The sequence below is a fragment of the Carassius auratus genome, chromosome 43 (genome assembly GCF_003368295.1).
Source record: "Carassius auratus strain Wakin chromosome 43, ASM336829v1, whole genome shotgun sequence".
Classification (NCBI taxonomy): domain Eukaryota; kingdom Metazoa; phylum Chordata; class Actinopteri; order Cypriniformes; family Cyprinidae; genus Carassius; species Carassius auratus.
In genome coordinates, this window is record NC_039285.1 from 20484699 (window position 1) to 20501407 (window position 16709).

The 16709-nt window shown below is 36.0% G+C and overlaps 1 protein-coding gene across 5 annotated transcripts in view; it reads left to right on the forward strand.

Annotated features, from left to right (window-relative positions):
- Window positions 1-439: 439 nt before the first annotated feature.
- Window positions 440-16709, forward strand: part of LOC113061865 (dmX-like protein 2) — a 67067-nt gene continuing 50797 nt past the window's right edge. For all 5 annotated transcript variants that reach the window (XM_026231340.1, XM_026231344.1, XM_026231341.1 and 2 more), the window contains exons 1-3: window positions 440-862; window positions 10859-10984; window positions 15143-15214. In XM_026231340.1, the coding sequence (XP_026087125.1) occupies window positions 776-862; window positions 10859-10984; window positions 15143-15214 (285 nt within the window). In that variant the 5' untranslated portion in view covers window positions 440-775. The remainder of the gene's footprint in view (window positions 863-10858; window positions 10985-15142; window positions 15215-16709) is intronic.

The window sequence follows — 16709 nt, forward strand, 5'->3', positions numbered from 1 at the left end:
CCATTAAATAAAATGTAATTACCCATTTTAATATAATCTATAATCTTCCCACAACAGTGAATGTTCTGTGAAGAAAAAAAAGGGAGTCTGGAAAAAATAAAAAAATAAATTATATAATATATACTTTATTTATTTTTTACAGACTCCCTTATATATATATATATATATATATATATATATATATATATATATATATATATATATATATATATATATATATATATATATATATATATATATATATATATAGCCTAATTAATTCATTACATTTTAGTTTAAATGTAGTTTAAATTATTTCTTGCTAACATTTATTTATTTATTTTTTTACTTAATCACTATATTTTATACTGGAGGTCCTTTGCTTGGCTAAGAGTGTGCATCAGGGAAACTTTGTAGTGTCTAGTTCATGTACATCTGCACTGTCGCTGTCATTAGGTCGCGCGCACGAAGAGCACGAGCGCCTCTGCGGTGATCGTGCCGCGCGCTCCAGTCTCAGCAGCAGCAGGAGCAGGATGAGTAACGTATAATCCGCTCGTTGATGTTGACAGCGTCGCGACAACATTAACCATTCTGTGCAGGAAATCGGACACTGGGACGCATATTTCAGCAGAGCCCCTGTGTGTTTCAACGCACGGGGTTTCTAGAGACGGATGAGCGGCTGCCAGGCCGGACACCGTCGGATGGGATTCCCGGTCTAACGTTAGATGGAGAGTAACCGAGCGGGTGTAGAAGCGTCGCTGCTGTAAATAATTCAACGTCGGCGTGATAAACAAAAATGCATCTGCACCAGGTGCTGACGGGGGCCGTTAACCCGGGGGACTGCTGCTACTCCGTGGGAAGCGTCCACGACATCCCGTTCACGGTGGGTGAGAAATAAACCTGCGAGGCGCGTTATTTTTTTCGCCTGTGCTTGATCGATGATCAAGCGTGACGCGTGTGCATATAGCCTGTGTGCATCATCATCATCTCCACCTCCACAATCATCATCCTCTTGATGTGTGTATGGGTTCAGTGGGCCATCTGTCATCCTCAAGGTTATCTGCGGTGTTTGTGTCCCTGCAGATCAGTAGCAGGCGCGCACACACACCCCTGCTGTGTCTCTAATGCAAACTCTAACATGCATGATTGTATGACATGCTATGCATGCCTCCAGCCGATTGCATCGCTCACTCACGACAATAATGATGATATGGAGCTTAAAGGTTGGTGTTGATTGTATCTCACAACCTAGTTACTACCTAGACCGCACCAGACGTGCAATGTGATGCCCAAAAAATGCAGTCTAAGGAGGTTGTCTTAGTAGTTTGTGAGACATTGCCAATTTTACTTGGATGTTGAGCCCATCAGCTGTGCACACAATGACGTCACAGAGTACAGTTGACAAGCCACAGTCTGTAATGTAAAGATCTAATCACTGCATGTTGTGCACTAACAGTGAATTGAAAATGTTTGTTTAATTTAGAGCTTCTATTTGCACAGGTACATCAGAAAGTGTTGCTTAAAGGTCTAGTGAACTCAAAACAACAAATATGTAACTAATATGCACCAGGGAATGATTGTATTATACATTATGTTTATATCTACAGTTTGATGCTAAAAATCCCAATAAGGCAACCAGTACCAAATGCATTACAGGTTTTTTTTCTTCTTTTGCCGTTGTAACCATAAAACATACAGAATGTCTAGCAGTAATGTGATTCAGCAAGATGTTTGGCTGCATTTCTCCTTGGCCATTTCAGTCTTATTGAGCCCATCATGGGGCTCAGTGCTGGAATATTACTGGCTGCTCATAAATATCTGCTGTTAAAATGATGTAGGGAAGACAAGTTTTTGAAACATTCAATGTCTTCTTAAGAAAAGGTGCTCTTGCTGTGCGCTTTGATTAGTCTGACAGTCATAACAGCGGCTTTCACACAGCAGAAACAAGAACTGAAACCTGTGATAAAATCAGTTTATTTCTCTGGCTTGACGCAGGTTCTCCATCAGAAAGTCCACACACAAGCTTTCATGTGATTAGTTCAGTGGCTTTCTAGTTTTCAGTGATCTTTCAGGAGATCAGCTTCTCTTTGGAAATGACTGTTGCTGGCTTGCAAAAGAGCTGTGTTTGGGCATGTGTGAGCAGGTGCTGGTGAATTTGTTGTTTTCATGATTGTTGTTTTTTGATTTTAAATGCCGCTTGTTTTCCAACACAATATTCAAAGCCCCACGCCATATTACATATAAGATATTTTGTTCCCACTTTATAGTAGCTGTCTTTTAATACTATTTATTTTAAGCACCCATGAAATCAAAATTAAAGTTTTCTTGGGTGTTAGTATCAATATGTTAGTCTTAAGGTTATCTATAAGGCAGTTCGAAAACAGTGATACAGTTCACATTTAGAAAATATAAGCATTCAAAGCTTGCAGACTTTTCATCATTTCGCCAAAGCGAATGTCAAAAACAGATATTTTTAATAGTAATAGTACTTTAAAATATTATTGTTTTTACTGTATTGCTTATCAAATACATGCAGTCGTGTGAGAAAAAGAAACTTCTTTCAGAAACATTAATCTTAAATATTTAAAACTTTTGATCGGTGATGTATATGCAGTCAATTGGGATTTATTAATAAGGATGTCAGTTTTGTTAAGAAAAGTTCACAAATTAAAATATTTGAAAGACATTATCATAATGGATAAGTAAGGCATTGGAGAGATAAATAGCTTCAGAAGAGTTTGGGTTTGTGAGAGCGGTCAATCTCAATTTCTGGGTGTCAAGCTTACCGCATCAGCATGACAGTTGCCCACAACACAGCAAACCCACAGACTGCCAAAGAGGAACCTATTTAGTTTATCTTTTCATTTATCTCTTGCTGTCATACAGGATAGGCATGGTGTTTTTGGCCCTGTGGAGTGGTGGGTTGTAGTGTGTGTTTGTTAAGAAATACTAGCTGTCACTGGACATGGCATAAAAATACACCCCAGCACTGCATGTCTGAATATGTTACGTACACGCCATACTCAAGGCTGACACACACAGTTTCACTGCTGCGGACGCATCATCCCTGGACCTGCTGGGATTAGCCAGCGGGAGTCTTTTGGGTTTTATTTGGTTGGTGTTAACTCACTGGAATATGATTTCATTAATAATTGCAACATTTATAGATGCTTGAAATATTTTATATGCATAAATATGACTTATGCATGCCAGTAAACATGAGCTGATGTTTAATCGCTGAACTAAAGAAACAGCAGTGCTTCCGGGTTCTTTAGACAAATAGCTTGTAGTGATGAAAATGAGCAGCATTATGATTGTCTATGGTCTGCTGAAGTGAAAATTCTGTTAGAAATTACTCACTCTCATGTCATTCCAATCGTACAAGAAGTTTGCTTGGCATCGGAACACAAATAAAGATATTTTTAATGAAACCCTGAAAGATTTATGTCCTTAATAAAAAAAAAGTCCATTCCACCATCAAATTTGTTAAAGTAATCTAGACTCAAGTGGTTTAATTCAAGTCTTCTGAAGAGACACAATGGCTTAATATAATAAACAGATTTAACCCTGTAAAGCCTGACATATGAAATTATAGTCTTTTTTTATGTAACAGTTTACTGAACCTTTAGACAAACTATTATAAACAGTCTAAAACAAAGGCGGTTGCTGATATTTATATGACCAAAAAGTAAGAAAAGCTTGTAATGTAAATTGTACATTATTTTACAAGTTTTATTCATGTTGATAATTTAGAGCTTAGAAATTTTTGTATCAAATATTTATACAGTAGGCTATATTATCGCACATCAAATATGCAAAAAGAAAACTCAAATATGCTTATTTGACACACAAGAATCGATGAGGTTTGTTCTTCCTTTGAGCCACAAGATAATAGTAGAAATCTGTTTTACACAACTACTGTCTAAAGGTGACCTATTATGCCCCTTTTTACAAGATTTAATATAAGTCTATGCTGTCCCCTGAGTGTGTATGTGAAGTTATAGCTCAAAATACCCCAGAGATAATTTCTATAGATTGTCGAAATCACGTTTAGGGTATGAGCCAAAAACATGGACGTAGTGTCCGTGATGTCACCCATAGGTTTCCGCACAAATTCAAGTGGTCGACTTCACATTGCTTCCATATGCAGTTTTTAACTACCACAATCTTATTTACTATCATTCTAGTAGCACGTGAAGGCAGCAACAGTGAAAACTGACAGACAATGGTAGCTTTAGCAACATTAGCCTAACAGAGAGCCAAGAAGCAGTTTTGGAAAACAGAATATGACACATGATGCTTCAAAACTGCGTTTTTGAAGCCAAAAGTGGGCGGAGCGGACCATCGCCATCTTGGCAGCGTCACTCCAGGGTAAATGAAAATGGGCAAAAAAAATAAAAACATTTAAACAAATGAATTATAAAATAAATTCACCCCCCTCACAGTTTTCATGAAGGGTAAAATTAGCTATATAGACTGAAATGATTTTTTGAAACAGGCTGTAAACATGTTTTTTTTTTGCTGTAAAGTTGGGCATTTTAACATGGGAAATCTATGGGACTGACTCCCTTTTGCAGCCAGCCTCAAACAGCCAGTCAATGAATTGCAGTTTTAGTCACTTCCGCCGTTTTTGTGTTTGTCCCTTTAAATGCAGATGAGTGGGTGCTCTTACCTCCCTTTCAGAGGAGGGCAGAGCTTCAAGAGCTTATGCTCTGGCATATTGCCAAAAAACAAAACAGGAAAACATCACACAATCTGAGAGTACTTTGCATAGTAAATGCACAAATTATACAGACGGGTGCATGACACGATAAAAATAACAACATAGCTGGTCTCATGGTACCTTCGAATGCTATTATATTATGTGCTCTACAAATTCAAGTGGTCGACTTCACATTGCTTCCATATGCAGTTTTTAACTACCACAATCTTATTTACTATCATTCTAGTGGCACGTGAAGGCAGCAGCAGTGAAAACTGACAGACAATGGTAGCTTTAGCAACATTAGCCTAACAGAGAGCCAAGAAGCAGTTTTGGAAAACAGAATATGACACATGATGCTTACTTTGTCTGGAGCTGACATTCGCGCACAAAGCGTTGGTATTGATCCCTCTTTCAGAAGCAATCTTTGCACATCTCCAGCACTGAATTGACCCTCATTTGTGAGGCAGTCTGGCGTAAAATTATTTGCACAAACATATAGGATTTGAAAATTATAGGGCTGGGCGATAAAATCATGTAACAGTTTGGTTGCGCCATATCGTTATCTCGTGTTGGATTCTTCAGTAACAGAACCGGCGTGGAGTAATGTGGAAAGCCTTATTTGATTGGTGGGTGATGTAGATAAGATGACTGCTGCGCTAATTCTGACAGGCGCCCTTAGACAGGCACGTTACTGAGATAGAGAGAAATATTAAACAAAATTGATTTTACCATAAAAATCAATTGAGAATTGACATGATGAGAGGTCGGAAGCTCGAAGTTTCACGTGAAGCATTCAGAGATTTTTATTTTTTCCCTGAATTACCGCTGGGTGTGAATTGTACTAAAATAACGTTGCCTTATCTTCTCTGAAAAGCATTCCGCACATTCAGCTGACATAAACCAAAATTTAAATAAACTAACAAATCTAATCCAGTGATGAAATGTTTTCTGTGTTGACACAAATCTTGTGCGATGTCCTAACTCCGGGATAAACACACGAGCGGTCACTTCTTCAGTGGAAAATAAATTAAGTTTTTTGAGGAAAACATTTCCTCTTTTTTCTTTGTATAATGGACTCGGTTGCTATCGTTTCCTCAGAAAGCTTAATTTCTTTTCCACTGAAGAAAGAAAGACATGGACATTTTGGAAGGCACTGGGGTGAGTAAATTATAAGGAAATTTTAATTTTGAGGTGAACAAATTCTTTTAAGTTTAAAATAAAAATATTTAAATGTAATATTTTTCTCCTGGTCCTTATTTTAAATAGGTCATAAAAATATCAATAATTATTGATATCGACCGATATGAAACACTTATATCGTGATACAGCTGACATTGTATCTCTTGCAGCTACAGCAAGAAAACAGTAATGGCGGACTTCTTAGCAGCATACTGTATAAAACAAAAACAGCTCCTTATTAAAAAAAATTAAAATGTTATATTGTTGTAGTAGTTATGAACAAATACAAAGATGTAACTTTTTATATGGAACTCTATAACTCTTTATATTGAGTGTGTTTTTACTCAATTGGTTCTCTATATATCGATGTTTTTTGGAACAAAGCAGGAATTACGGTCTGGCTTGAAATGGGCTCATGAACAAATATTGTAACGGGGCTCAATTACATTAAGCATGTTCTTAAAACCTGCGTTTTCCACTACAGATTGCGCTCGCTCACTCAGTACGCGCTGAAGGCTAGTTGCAAAATGGCTAAAGGGTCTTTCACACAGGACGCGGTATGCGCGGCACTGGACCCTGGGCTCAGCGTTGCCCTTCAGATACAATGCGATTTGCATTGTGATTTGTGTAGTGTGCATTGTGCAGTGATTTTTGCATAATAGGTCACCTTTAAAAGGTACTTACCAGAATATTTTCAATGCAATGTTAATGTACGGCATCTATGGCTTGCTATTGATTTACTTAAGATAAAGTTGCAGGTAATTTAGATTTGTGTCTCAGTTCTATATAAACAAATTAGAAATGTTTTTACACTAATACATATGCAATGGAAAGCATGTACTGTATATCAGATGAAGGTTTCTGCTGTCATACTGTATTGAAAGTGTAGAAAAAGTATGCCCGGTTAGTTAGATATTTTGTTTGGAGTGCATAACCAGAAAGCAGTCCCATCACAAAATGAGTTAGTGCTAGTTTATCTGCTCTTGTTTGTAGACTGATGAGCTATCTGAGCTCAGTATAGGGTGTACTAAAGCTGATACTTTACAAATGAAGGTAATTTAGTATTTAAACAGTGCTGGTAATGTTTGTCAGTAGCTGCTTAACGGACTGTAGAACAGCCCTTTATGAGCTTAAACCATTCGGTGGGACTAGTCTTGATCTCTGAAGGGTATTACAATCACTGCACACATGTCGGATCATGAATGCTGACAGCAACGCAGAGCAGATTTGGGCAGGATGAGTTGAGTTGTCTTCTCCCAGAGGATCATGTTCTCTGAAATTGTTGAATGAGGTCTTGTTTTAGTCGTGTTCAGTCTCACAGTGCAGAGGGACATGAATGATAGTCTACTGCACTCAACACACTAGGGTTGTGTATCACCAGCTTGTTTTCCACCGCCACATTTATCAAGGTGCGATCATTTGTATGATGAGATTGGGGCATATGAATGTTTCATGAATCACACGTGAACTTTGCTGTACATTGATTTGTGCGCATGGATCTGCACTCATTTCTAGTTTAGTTTGATGATTGAAGCCAATTGTCTGGAATAATACAGGTACACATATTTGTTACTAGTGGTTGACCGATATTGTTTTTTTTTTTTGACAGCTGATGCCGATATCTTGGAAACCAGGGAAGCCGATAGCCGATATAATTTGTTCAAATAATTATTAATATTTAAGAAATAAATAATTTGACAATGCATTAAAAGTGGTCGTGAACACTACAAGGACTCCGTGACACATACTAAGACAGACAGGGTATAAATACACAGGGAATTGACAAACGCTAATGGGGAATGGGCTGAGTGCAATGATTAATGATTAGTGACAGCTGAGTGCAATGAGAAGACAGAGATCGTGGGGAATGTGATTCAGGACGTGACAGACACCGTGGGGAAGGAGGACATCTAGTGGTTACCCAGGGAACACAAACCAGACACTGTGACAAATATAGTGAGCATGTTTTGGGAACATTTTGAATAAAACAGGAAAAAACAAATAAAAGCGATCCATGTGTCATAAAGATCTATTTTGACTGTGTTGTGTCACATGACAAGCATGACGCGGCACCGTGGAAACAATAAGCGATACATTCTAAAATAAAGGTCTCTATAAAAACTCATGCCAGGGGCTCAGCTAGAATATTTTAAACTCACGTTTGAAATTAATAGCTTTAATTTATATTTTATTCAGGAAAAGAAAACTCAAGTGTTTTTTAATAACAGTTTCTGTACCTGAAATTTGGTTCAGTTGTATTTATTTATGCTATTAATTTATTTGTTTGTTCCTATTATATTACTTACTCTTTACTTGTCTTTAACACTTTTATAAGTTAAATTTATATTAATCTAGTTGCTTTTGCTGTGTATTTTTTTTTTTTTTTTTTACACAGACAAAATTCCTCTAGCAGTGTTCTGTAGTTGCTGATTTTTGCTCATGTTATTCTGCTGCGACAGAATGCTTTGTAAAAAGACACAGAATAAATGTTTGACATCTAAACGTAATTTTATTTTTTTATAATGGATTTTTTTTTCTTATTGGAATCTAAACTAGGAATCGATAAGCAGAATCAGAATCAGTAAAATTCAAATGATGCCCAACCCTACAACCTATTGTGTATTGGACGTGAATATATTTCGAACTACAAACATGAATAAGAAGTTTTTAAAAACTTCAAACACTGAGGATATAAAAGACTGAAAGTTCAGCAGAGATGTTTAGACAAAGGGGTTTGCATGATTAATGATTAGTATTTAAAGCTGCAGTAGGTAACTTTTGTAAAAATATATTTTTTACATATGTATTAAACCTGTCATTATGTCCTGACAGTATAATATAATAAAAAAATCAAGCTCCTCTGGCTCCTCCCAGTGGTCCTATTGCCATTTGCAGAAATACATCACTTCCGTTAAGAAACAACCAATCAGAGCTGCAGTCCGTAACTTTGTTTGTGTTCAAAATGTAGAAAAATTTATATAATAAGCGAGTACACCATGAATCCATTTTCCAAACCGTGTTTTTAGCTTGTCCTGAATCACTAGGGTGCACCTATAATAAGTGTTTATATTCGGACTATTTTAGTTTGCTTCGGGGATACCCCGGCGGAGTAACCCAGTACCTTTGTGATTCTTCATAGACATAAACAGAGAGAAGTATTTCCGGCTACGATGTTCTTCCGCAAGATGCAAGCAGTTCTGTTTATTAACTGCTAGAGCGTCAAAAGTTACCAACTGCAGCTTTAACATGCTGAAAAAAATATTTCTTTATTCTTATCCGCTTTATATTTCATCTGCAGCAATTTCTATGAAGATGTGTTTCGTTATTAACTTTTAAACATCATTATGCAAACATCAGGTGAGTTATTGGCATAAAAAACTCTCGAGTGGTAGATCAACATTCCTCTTCGTTTTTCTCCAATACGATGGGAAAATAAATAAAACAAAATGCAAAGGATGTTAACTGTGACAAGTTGATTGGCATATAGGGCAATTTAAACCTTGTTGGGATGCTTGTAACTAAGCAACAGAGTGCAATTAAAGACAGTTATGAAGAAGTAGTATGTCCCAAATGTTGCCCACTTTTCTGTTACTGTACACACACAAACGTAAATAGATTTGAGGGAATAGTATAAGCAGACAAACTTGGATGCAGAAGTTGTCACATTAGACGTAGAATGACTGCACTGCCTTACGGGTCACACACTAATCAGGGTAGTGTGCACTGTACATTTTGACATTTGTAGCAGATCATAGAGATATTTTATTTATAGAACAATTCCTACATTTTTGCAATAACATTATGAGAGTAGTGTTGTGCTAATCCAAACATGATAAAAAATGCTAAACTAAGCATGTGCAGTAGATCAGTGCCAGGAGAAAATGTAACCCAGAAAAAAAAGGATGCATCAGTAAGTATATTTAGCTCAGCAAATGTGCACATCTGTTAGAGTCGAACACTGTGTGTAAATGTTTACTTCCCTACTCTATGCAGAGCATTACAATCTTGTTGCTGTTGCATAACTCTGTAATTTTGTATTTTTACCACAACAAGGTAAATAGTCATGACACAATGTGTTTAGATGGTATAATTAAAGTATCATTGTAAATGTTATGTAAGTGTGTGAATATGACCCTTCTGAATCGTTACCCTCTCATTTTTCTTACATTGCTACATTTCACTTGAACCCGCAGCTCAAATGGAAACAACAAAACTTGAAAGTGAACATTAAAAGGGACGTATTAATAACAATTAAACTACAAATAAAGGAAGAGAAAAAAATTCAGTTCCCCATTATTTTATTATTATTATTATTTTTTTTTTTTTTTGAATGATTCCCAGTAGGGCATTCAGAAGTTTAGGGTTGGTATGTTTTTTTCTTTTTTTTAAGAAGTATTTTATGGTCATCAAGATTGTTTGAATTTAATCTAGTAATAGTAAAATTAGTACTAGTAATATTGTAAAGTTTTCTATTTTAATATATGTATAATTTTTAATGTAATTTATTCCTGTGATTCATGTTTGTTTTTTCTGAAGAAAGAAACATAAATTTTCACTGTCATTATTTTTTCTTCAGAATTCTTTGATGAACAGAAAAATAATTTGTGTGTGTGTGAAATTATCCAAAAACTCATTTTACATTTAAAAACTCATCATACATTTAATACATCCTTACTGAATAAAATGGTAAAGAAAACTAAAAAACAGATCTCGGTCGAAAAATATGTCTGTTCTCCCATTATGAAAGAAAATCAGTACTGTTCATGCAAAAGTCTGCATACAATTATATACTCATTTATAATCATGTCAATCTTAAATTGTTGGTACAATCTTATAGTAATTCACAGAATAAATAATGTGTACATTTAAGTAAATCATATTGAGTAAATTTAATTGCATACATGTAGAAGCATAATCTGAATGATTGATAAATGTTGAATTTCTTGCTGAAGAATTTTAACTGAGACTTTAATAAAGTGATTTCTTTTTTTTTAGGCCTATGGCTCAGGCTGTGATATCGTGATCCTTGCAAGTGATTTTGAGTGTGTTCAAATTATTCCTGGAGCTCAGAATGGAAACATCCAGGTGGGCTGTGTGGAGTGCTCTCAGCAGCTCGGCCGGGTAAGACTATACTACACTTTGTACATTTACATGAATGCTTCTAGCAGACCTTTAATACAAAGCACTGAACAAATGAGGAATAGTATAACAAAACAATCCATACTAGTGAAACGGCAACATGAGCTATGTTGCAATATAATGTTTATATATATAGTTTACTATTCTGACATAGACTGACTTATGGGCATTTATTGAAGGGCAAAGAACTACCAAAATGTCAATAGCTGCTTTTACATGGACTCCGATCGTAATAGGACTAGAAACACAAACAGAATAAAAAATGTAAACATGTCAATCGGATTGAATTGGCCAGATCCGACAAATTTTTTTATCGGATTGTAAGGGGGGGTTTATTCCTTTTTTTAATCCGAGCGAGAGAACATGTAAACACTTGATCGGATTGAATTGATTAATCAAGAAATGACTAGTTTTGAGTGCGGGAAGGTGCACTTTTAATATATATATATATATATATATATATATATATATATATATATATATATATATATATATATATTAGATTAGATTAGATTAGATTCAACTTTATTGTCATTATGCAGAGTACAAGTACAGAGCTAATGAAATGCAGTTAGCATCTAACCAGAAGTGCAAGAATATAGTGTTTTATATACGTAAAAGTGCAGAGTAAGTAAAGCTATGATATACAGAATGTACAGTGGAGTTGCTATATACAGTATTGAGCAGAGTATATACAGATTATAAATATGAATGCAATGTAGATATTGTATGTACATTATGAACAGAGCAATGAAGGATTATATATACATTATGAACAGCAGGAACGTGAGAACAGTGGTTATAAATACAGTTGAATGAGTGTGCAAAGTATTGTTGAACAATCTATTATATGCAAAATAACAGTAGTGCAATGATTTTTTGTAGAAAGTCTACTGTGCTTGTACAGTAACCACTTAGACAGTTTATAGTGTAATGGATTTAACCATGTGCAGTCTGTGCAAAATATGAGTAGTGCAATACATGTATGTAAAGTACTGTGACCAGTGCAGTAAAAGAGCAGGTGCAGGTTAGATTGGTGGCGTTCAGGAGTGTCACAGCCTCAGGAAAGAAGCTCTTCCTGAGCTTACTAGTTCGAGAGCGTAGGCTTCTGTAACGCCTGCCGGATGGAAGGAGGGTGAAAAGTCCATGGTTAGGGTGAGAGGCATCCTTGATGATGTTTCTTGCCCTGCCCAGACAGCGCCTGTGATAAATGTTCTCGATGGATGTTAACTGGGTGCCGGTGATCCGTTGAGCAGTTTTCACCACCCGCTGGAGTGCTTTGCGGTCAGATGCGGAGCAATTGCTGTACCACACTGAGATGCAGTTTGTAAGTATGCTCTCAATGGTACAGCGGTAGAATTCAGCAAGGATCCTGGGACTGAGGTGAACTTTTTTAAGGCTCCGTAAGAAATAAAGGCGCTGCTGAGCCTTTTTGACCAGGGTGGAGGTGTTTAGGGACCAGGTGAGGTCATCTGAGATGTTGATGCCAAGGAACTTGAAACTTGACACACGCTCCACTACAGCTCCGTTGATGTAGATGGGTGTGTGTGCATGATTCCTAGTCCGCCTGAAGTCCACAATGATCTCCTTTGTCTTCTGGGTGTTTAGTTCCAGGTTGTTATATATATATATATATATATATATATATATATATATATATAAAAAATATAAATTCAATCGGTTCACTCCGAGCAGAATCGATATTTTAACCTTTCTGTTCTGTGTTCCACTGATATTATCCAAATACCTGTTATAACGTTATTTTTTTTTAAAACAATATGCCTATAATTTGCCTAATAATAATAATATAATAATAATAAAGTATAGCATTTTCTTTACTCAAAAAGAAAAGGAAAAAATAGAGATCTAATGCTTAGTCACAGCCAATATAGCATCATCTTCTCTAGATTGTGGCAAAATGAAAGCAAAAAAAAAAATATTAGTTTCTCTCCAAAACAAATGCTTTAAAGTTTAAGATATGAAAACGTCAATCCAAAAATAAAGTAATTTACGGTGAAGCTGAGGCCTACCTCTCTCATTCGGCAGAAAATCCAAAAGTTTCCATGTTCCCGACGTATCCGGATGCTAAAATGTTATTTATTATATAGTGTTTGTACCTTTCCATTATTATTAGGCTATTTGAAATAATCTTGTCGGTAAACAGTTAATAATCGGTTAAGGAGCGTTGGTTAGGAAAAATAACTGAAATAAACATCCCTAGTCAGTAACGTTACAGTGCAAAGATTATAAAATAATAGTTACTGTCTAATAAGTAACGCTGTATATGCGTCCGAAAGTTGGACTCTAAATTTCATTCTAAGAATTATTTTGAGGTTAATATAGCAAATGAAAACTGTTCAGCTTCCGGGAAATTTGAGAAGCTCCGCTAGGCTATATTAGTTCCCCTCCCTCCAAAACAAATCATTTCAATTAACAGTATTTAGAAAAAAACAAGAATTACAAATACAAGAAGCTATAGCAATATTAACGACAAACCAAAACTAATTAATTTAGGCTAAAACAAAACTGAAACCAACGTTGGGTCTCTCATTCGACACAAAATAAAAAATTTCTGTATTTGTGATGTATTTAAATGCCAAATGATTATAAAAATAGCCTAGCTATGTTTACAGTGTTTATTATAGCCTAATGTTTGTAAACATTTTGTTTCTGCATTAGGTCTATTTCTGATTGAAATAATATTTTTTTTTCTCTAAAAAATGCATACCATATTTTCCGGACTATAAGTCACACTTTTTTTCATAGTTTGGCTGCCAGTGCTTCTTATAGTCTGGTGTGACTTATTTATCAAAATTAATTTGACATGAACCAGGAGAAATGAACCAAGAGAAAACATTACCGTCTACAGCCGCGAGAGGGTGCTCTGTGCTACTCTATGCTGCTCTATGCTCCTGTAGTCTACCACTGAGCAGCATAGAGTGCCCTCTCGTGGTTTAAGATGGTAATGTTTTCTCTTGGTTTATGGTTCTAAATAAATGCGACTTATATATGTTTTTTTCCTCATCATGACATATTTTTTGATTATACTCAGGTGCGACTTATAGTCCGACAAATAAGGTGTGTGTGTGTGTATATATATATATATATATATATATATATATATATATATATATATATATATATATATATATATATATATATATACGCGTAGTGTATTTAAACCATGCAGCAAACTGATAATTTACTGAAAATAAATAAATGACTTTTTAAACAATTTAAAATTAGCTGATACAGTTTGATGCATTTGTGCGCACTCAGAAACCGGTGACTGTGAACGAATCAGCAGAGCTTGTACAAGCTTTTGAAATTGTTTGTCCATTGAATTGGGTTGTGTATCTATCTGTGCATGATGGTGTCCAGTGCCTCCGGCGAGGGGAGCTTCTCAAAGTTGGGAATAATCAAAAGAGAGCCGCGGTCCTCAGTTGGGCAGGAAAGGCTTAGCATGCTGGCGCTTGAGTGTCGAAAATGCACATGCACCAATCCCCGAGAAAAAATAGGCCCTTTTTGCGCTGCAGCATCAGGCCCAATTTGGTCTTAATCCGGCCCTAAAGGCGGTGCATTGCCATTGAAACTTGCCCATGATGAGTTCACAGCCGAGCGGTCATTTCACTCAATGGCTTCAGCGTTACATTTGCATAGTACTGCTGGAATTCGTGATTGGTTGACAGCTCATTTCAAATATTAAATGGAATGATAAAATAAAGTTATTAACCGGCTAATGGCCATTTCAAATTTTCGATTCTGTTCGGAACTATAAAATTTGATTTGATTTCGTTTCCGGTTCTGTTCCTGTCAAAATGTTCGTTTACGGTTTTTGTTTCCGTTCCTTGAACCGGTTCAGAGCCCTGAAATGTAGCAAAACATATAAAATATATTTCTGTTGCAGCCACATTCTAGACACTGGCATCAGTCACTGATTAGACATCATGTGCTTGTGGATCTGATAAGCTACAACTCACTCCTGACAAACATGGATAGATATGAGCATATATATCCAGTTATCTTCACTGACTGTTTTTGACATGATTTTGTCTTCACAGTTTCTCTTTGCTAATGGTGGAACTGCAATTTTATAGTTGTTCATTTTAAATATTTTGTAAATAATTATTTCTTTTTTAGATTGCTGCATCTTATGGAAATACCGTTTGCATTTTTGAACCAATTGCTTCCAACCCAAACAAACGTCACAAGGTGAGTTTTGCACTGGAGGACAGTGGATAGTATGTATAGTGTATATATATATATATATATATATATATATATATATATATATATATATATATATATATATATATATATATATGCAGCAGGCCTGTATTTTCGTGAAAACACTTAACTGAATCTGAATAGTCATGTTTTTACCAAAAACTCTTTATTAATTATACTTCTCTCTCCGGCATGCAGTATTTGGCTGCAAAAAAAAAGAAAAAAAAAACTGCTGATTATCACTTTCGAGTCCATGAGTTCAGCTACCAATGGTATGAGAAGAGCAGCTTTCACTCTCAACCAAACTAACATTACTAGCCAATCAGAATGTTTTGCTCTTATAAACATGAGATGTGCATAATGCTGTGTTCACACCAAACGCGAATAGAGCGTCTGGCGCGAATGATTTCAATGTAAAAAGTCAATGAAAAGGCACGTTTACGCGTGTCTGGAGGTCTCACGGCGCGAATGAGGCGTTTAGCGCAGTACGGAAGACGCAAATTCGCACAGTTTCGCACAGAACGCTCGATTCGCGCTTCATTCGCGCAAACTAGACGCGCGAATGAAGCGCGAATCGAGCGTTCTGTGCGAAACGCGCGTTAAGAAACATTCCGTTATACCCCAAACAAATTATATTTTATCTTGAACCACTAAAGAGACATCAGAGCCAGTGGCAAATGTCAGAAGGTCTAGCTGAGGTGAGGCTGCTCTCGGCGGATACATGATGACGGAGCTCCTGCTAATCGCATGGAGCTCATCTCCGAAATTGGCGAAACACATTTTTTAAATATATGCTGTCTTTATAAATAAACCACATATTTGAGTTTAAAACAACTACATTCTCGCCTGAAATACTTTTAAAACTACATTTCATGACATGATAACAGTAAAATTTTGAAAATTAAAATAATTTAGAATTTTCGGTTGAAAATGCTGCGTGAACTCAGCTGGCAGAAGTTCCTCATGACACGAATTTGCGTCTGTTGTGAAGTTAATTTCACGCGCAAATGAAGCAAATGATCTCAAAATGTTCAAGCGGCAAACTAGACGGGGTAGACGTGAATTTGACGCTCTATTCACATTTGGTGTGAACACAGCATAATAGTATCCAGTGGCAGAGTCGCAGCCCTGATGCGCAATGGTCAAAAATGTCCATCTAGCACATATTTACATAGAGAAACTAATTACAAAGCAGAGGAGCTTTGTAAAGAGCTCAGATTAATCATGTCATCTCCATAAAAACGGGATTTTATTCATGAAAAAGAAAATCAGTTTGAATAAAGAAAGCAATAACTTTGCCATAGTATCCTTTCAAATGTTAAAGTTGCCACAGTCATTGCTGCCCCGCCCCTGGAAAAAGTTCAGGCTCAGGATTTTTTTTTGTTTTAACCCCTGTCTTAAGAATTAGTCATCACTGATGTAATTTAATTATTTAGTGTAAAAATATTTATTTGAATTATTTTCTTTTCTTTTTTTTTTT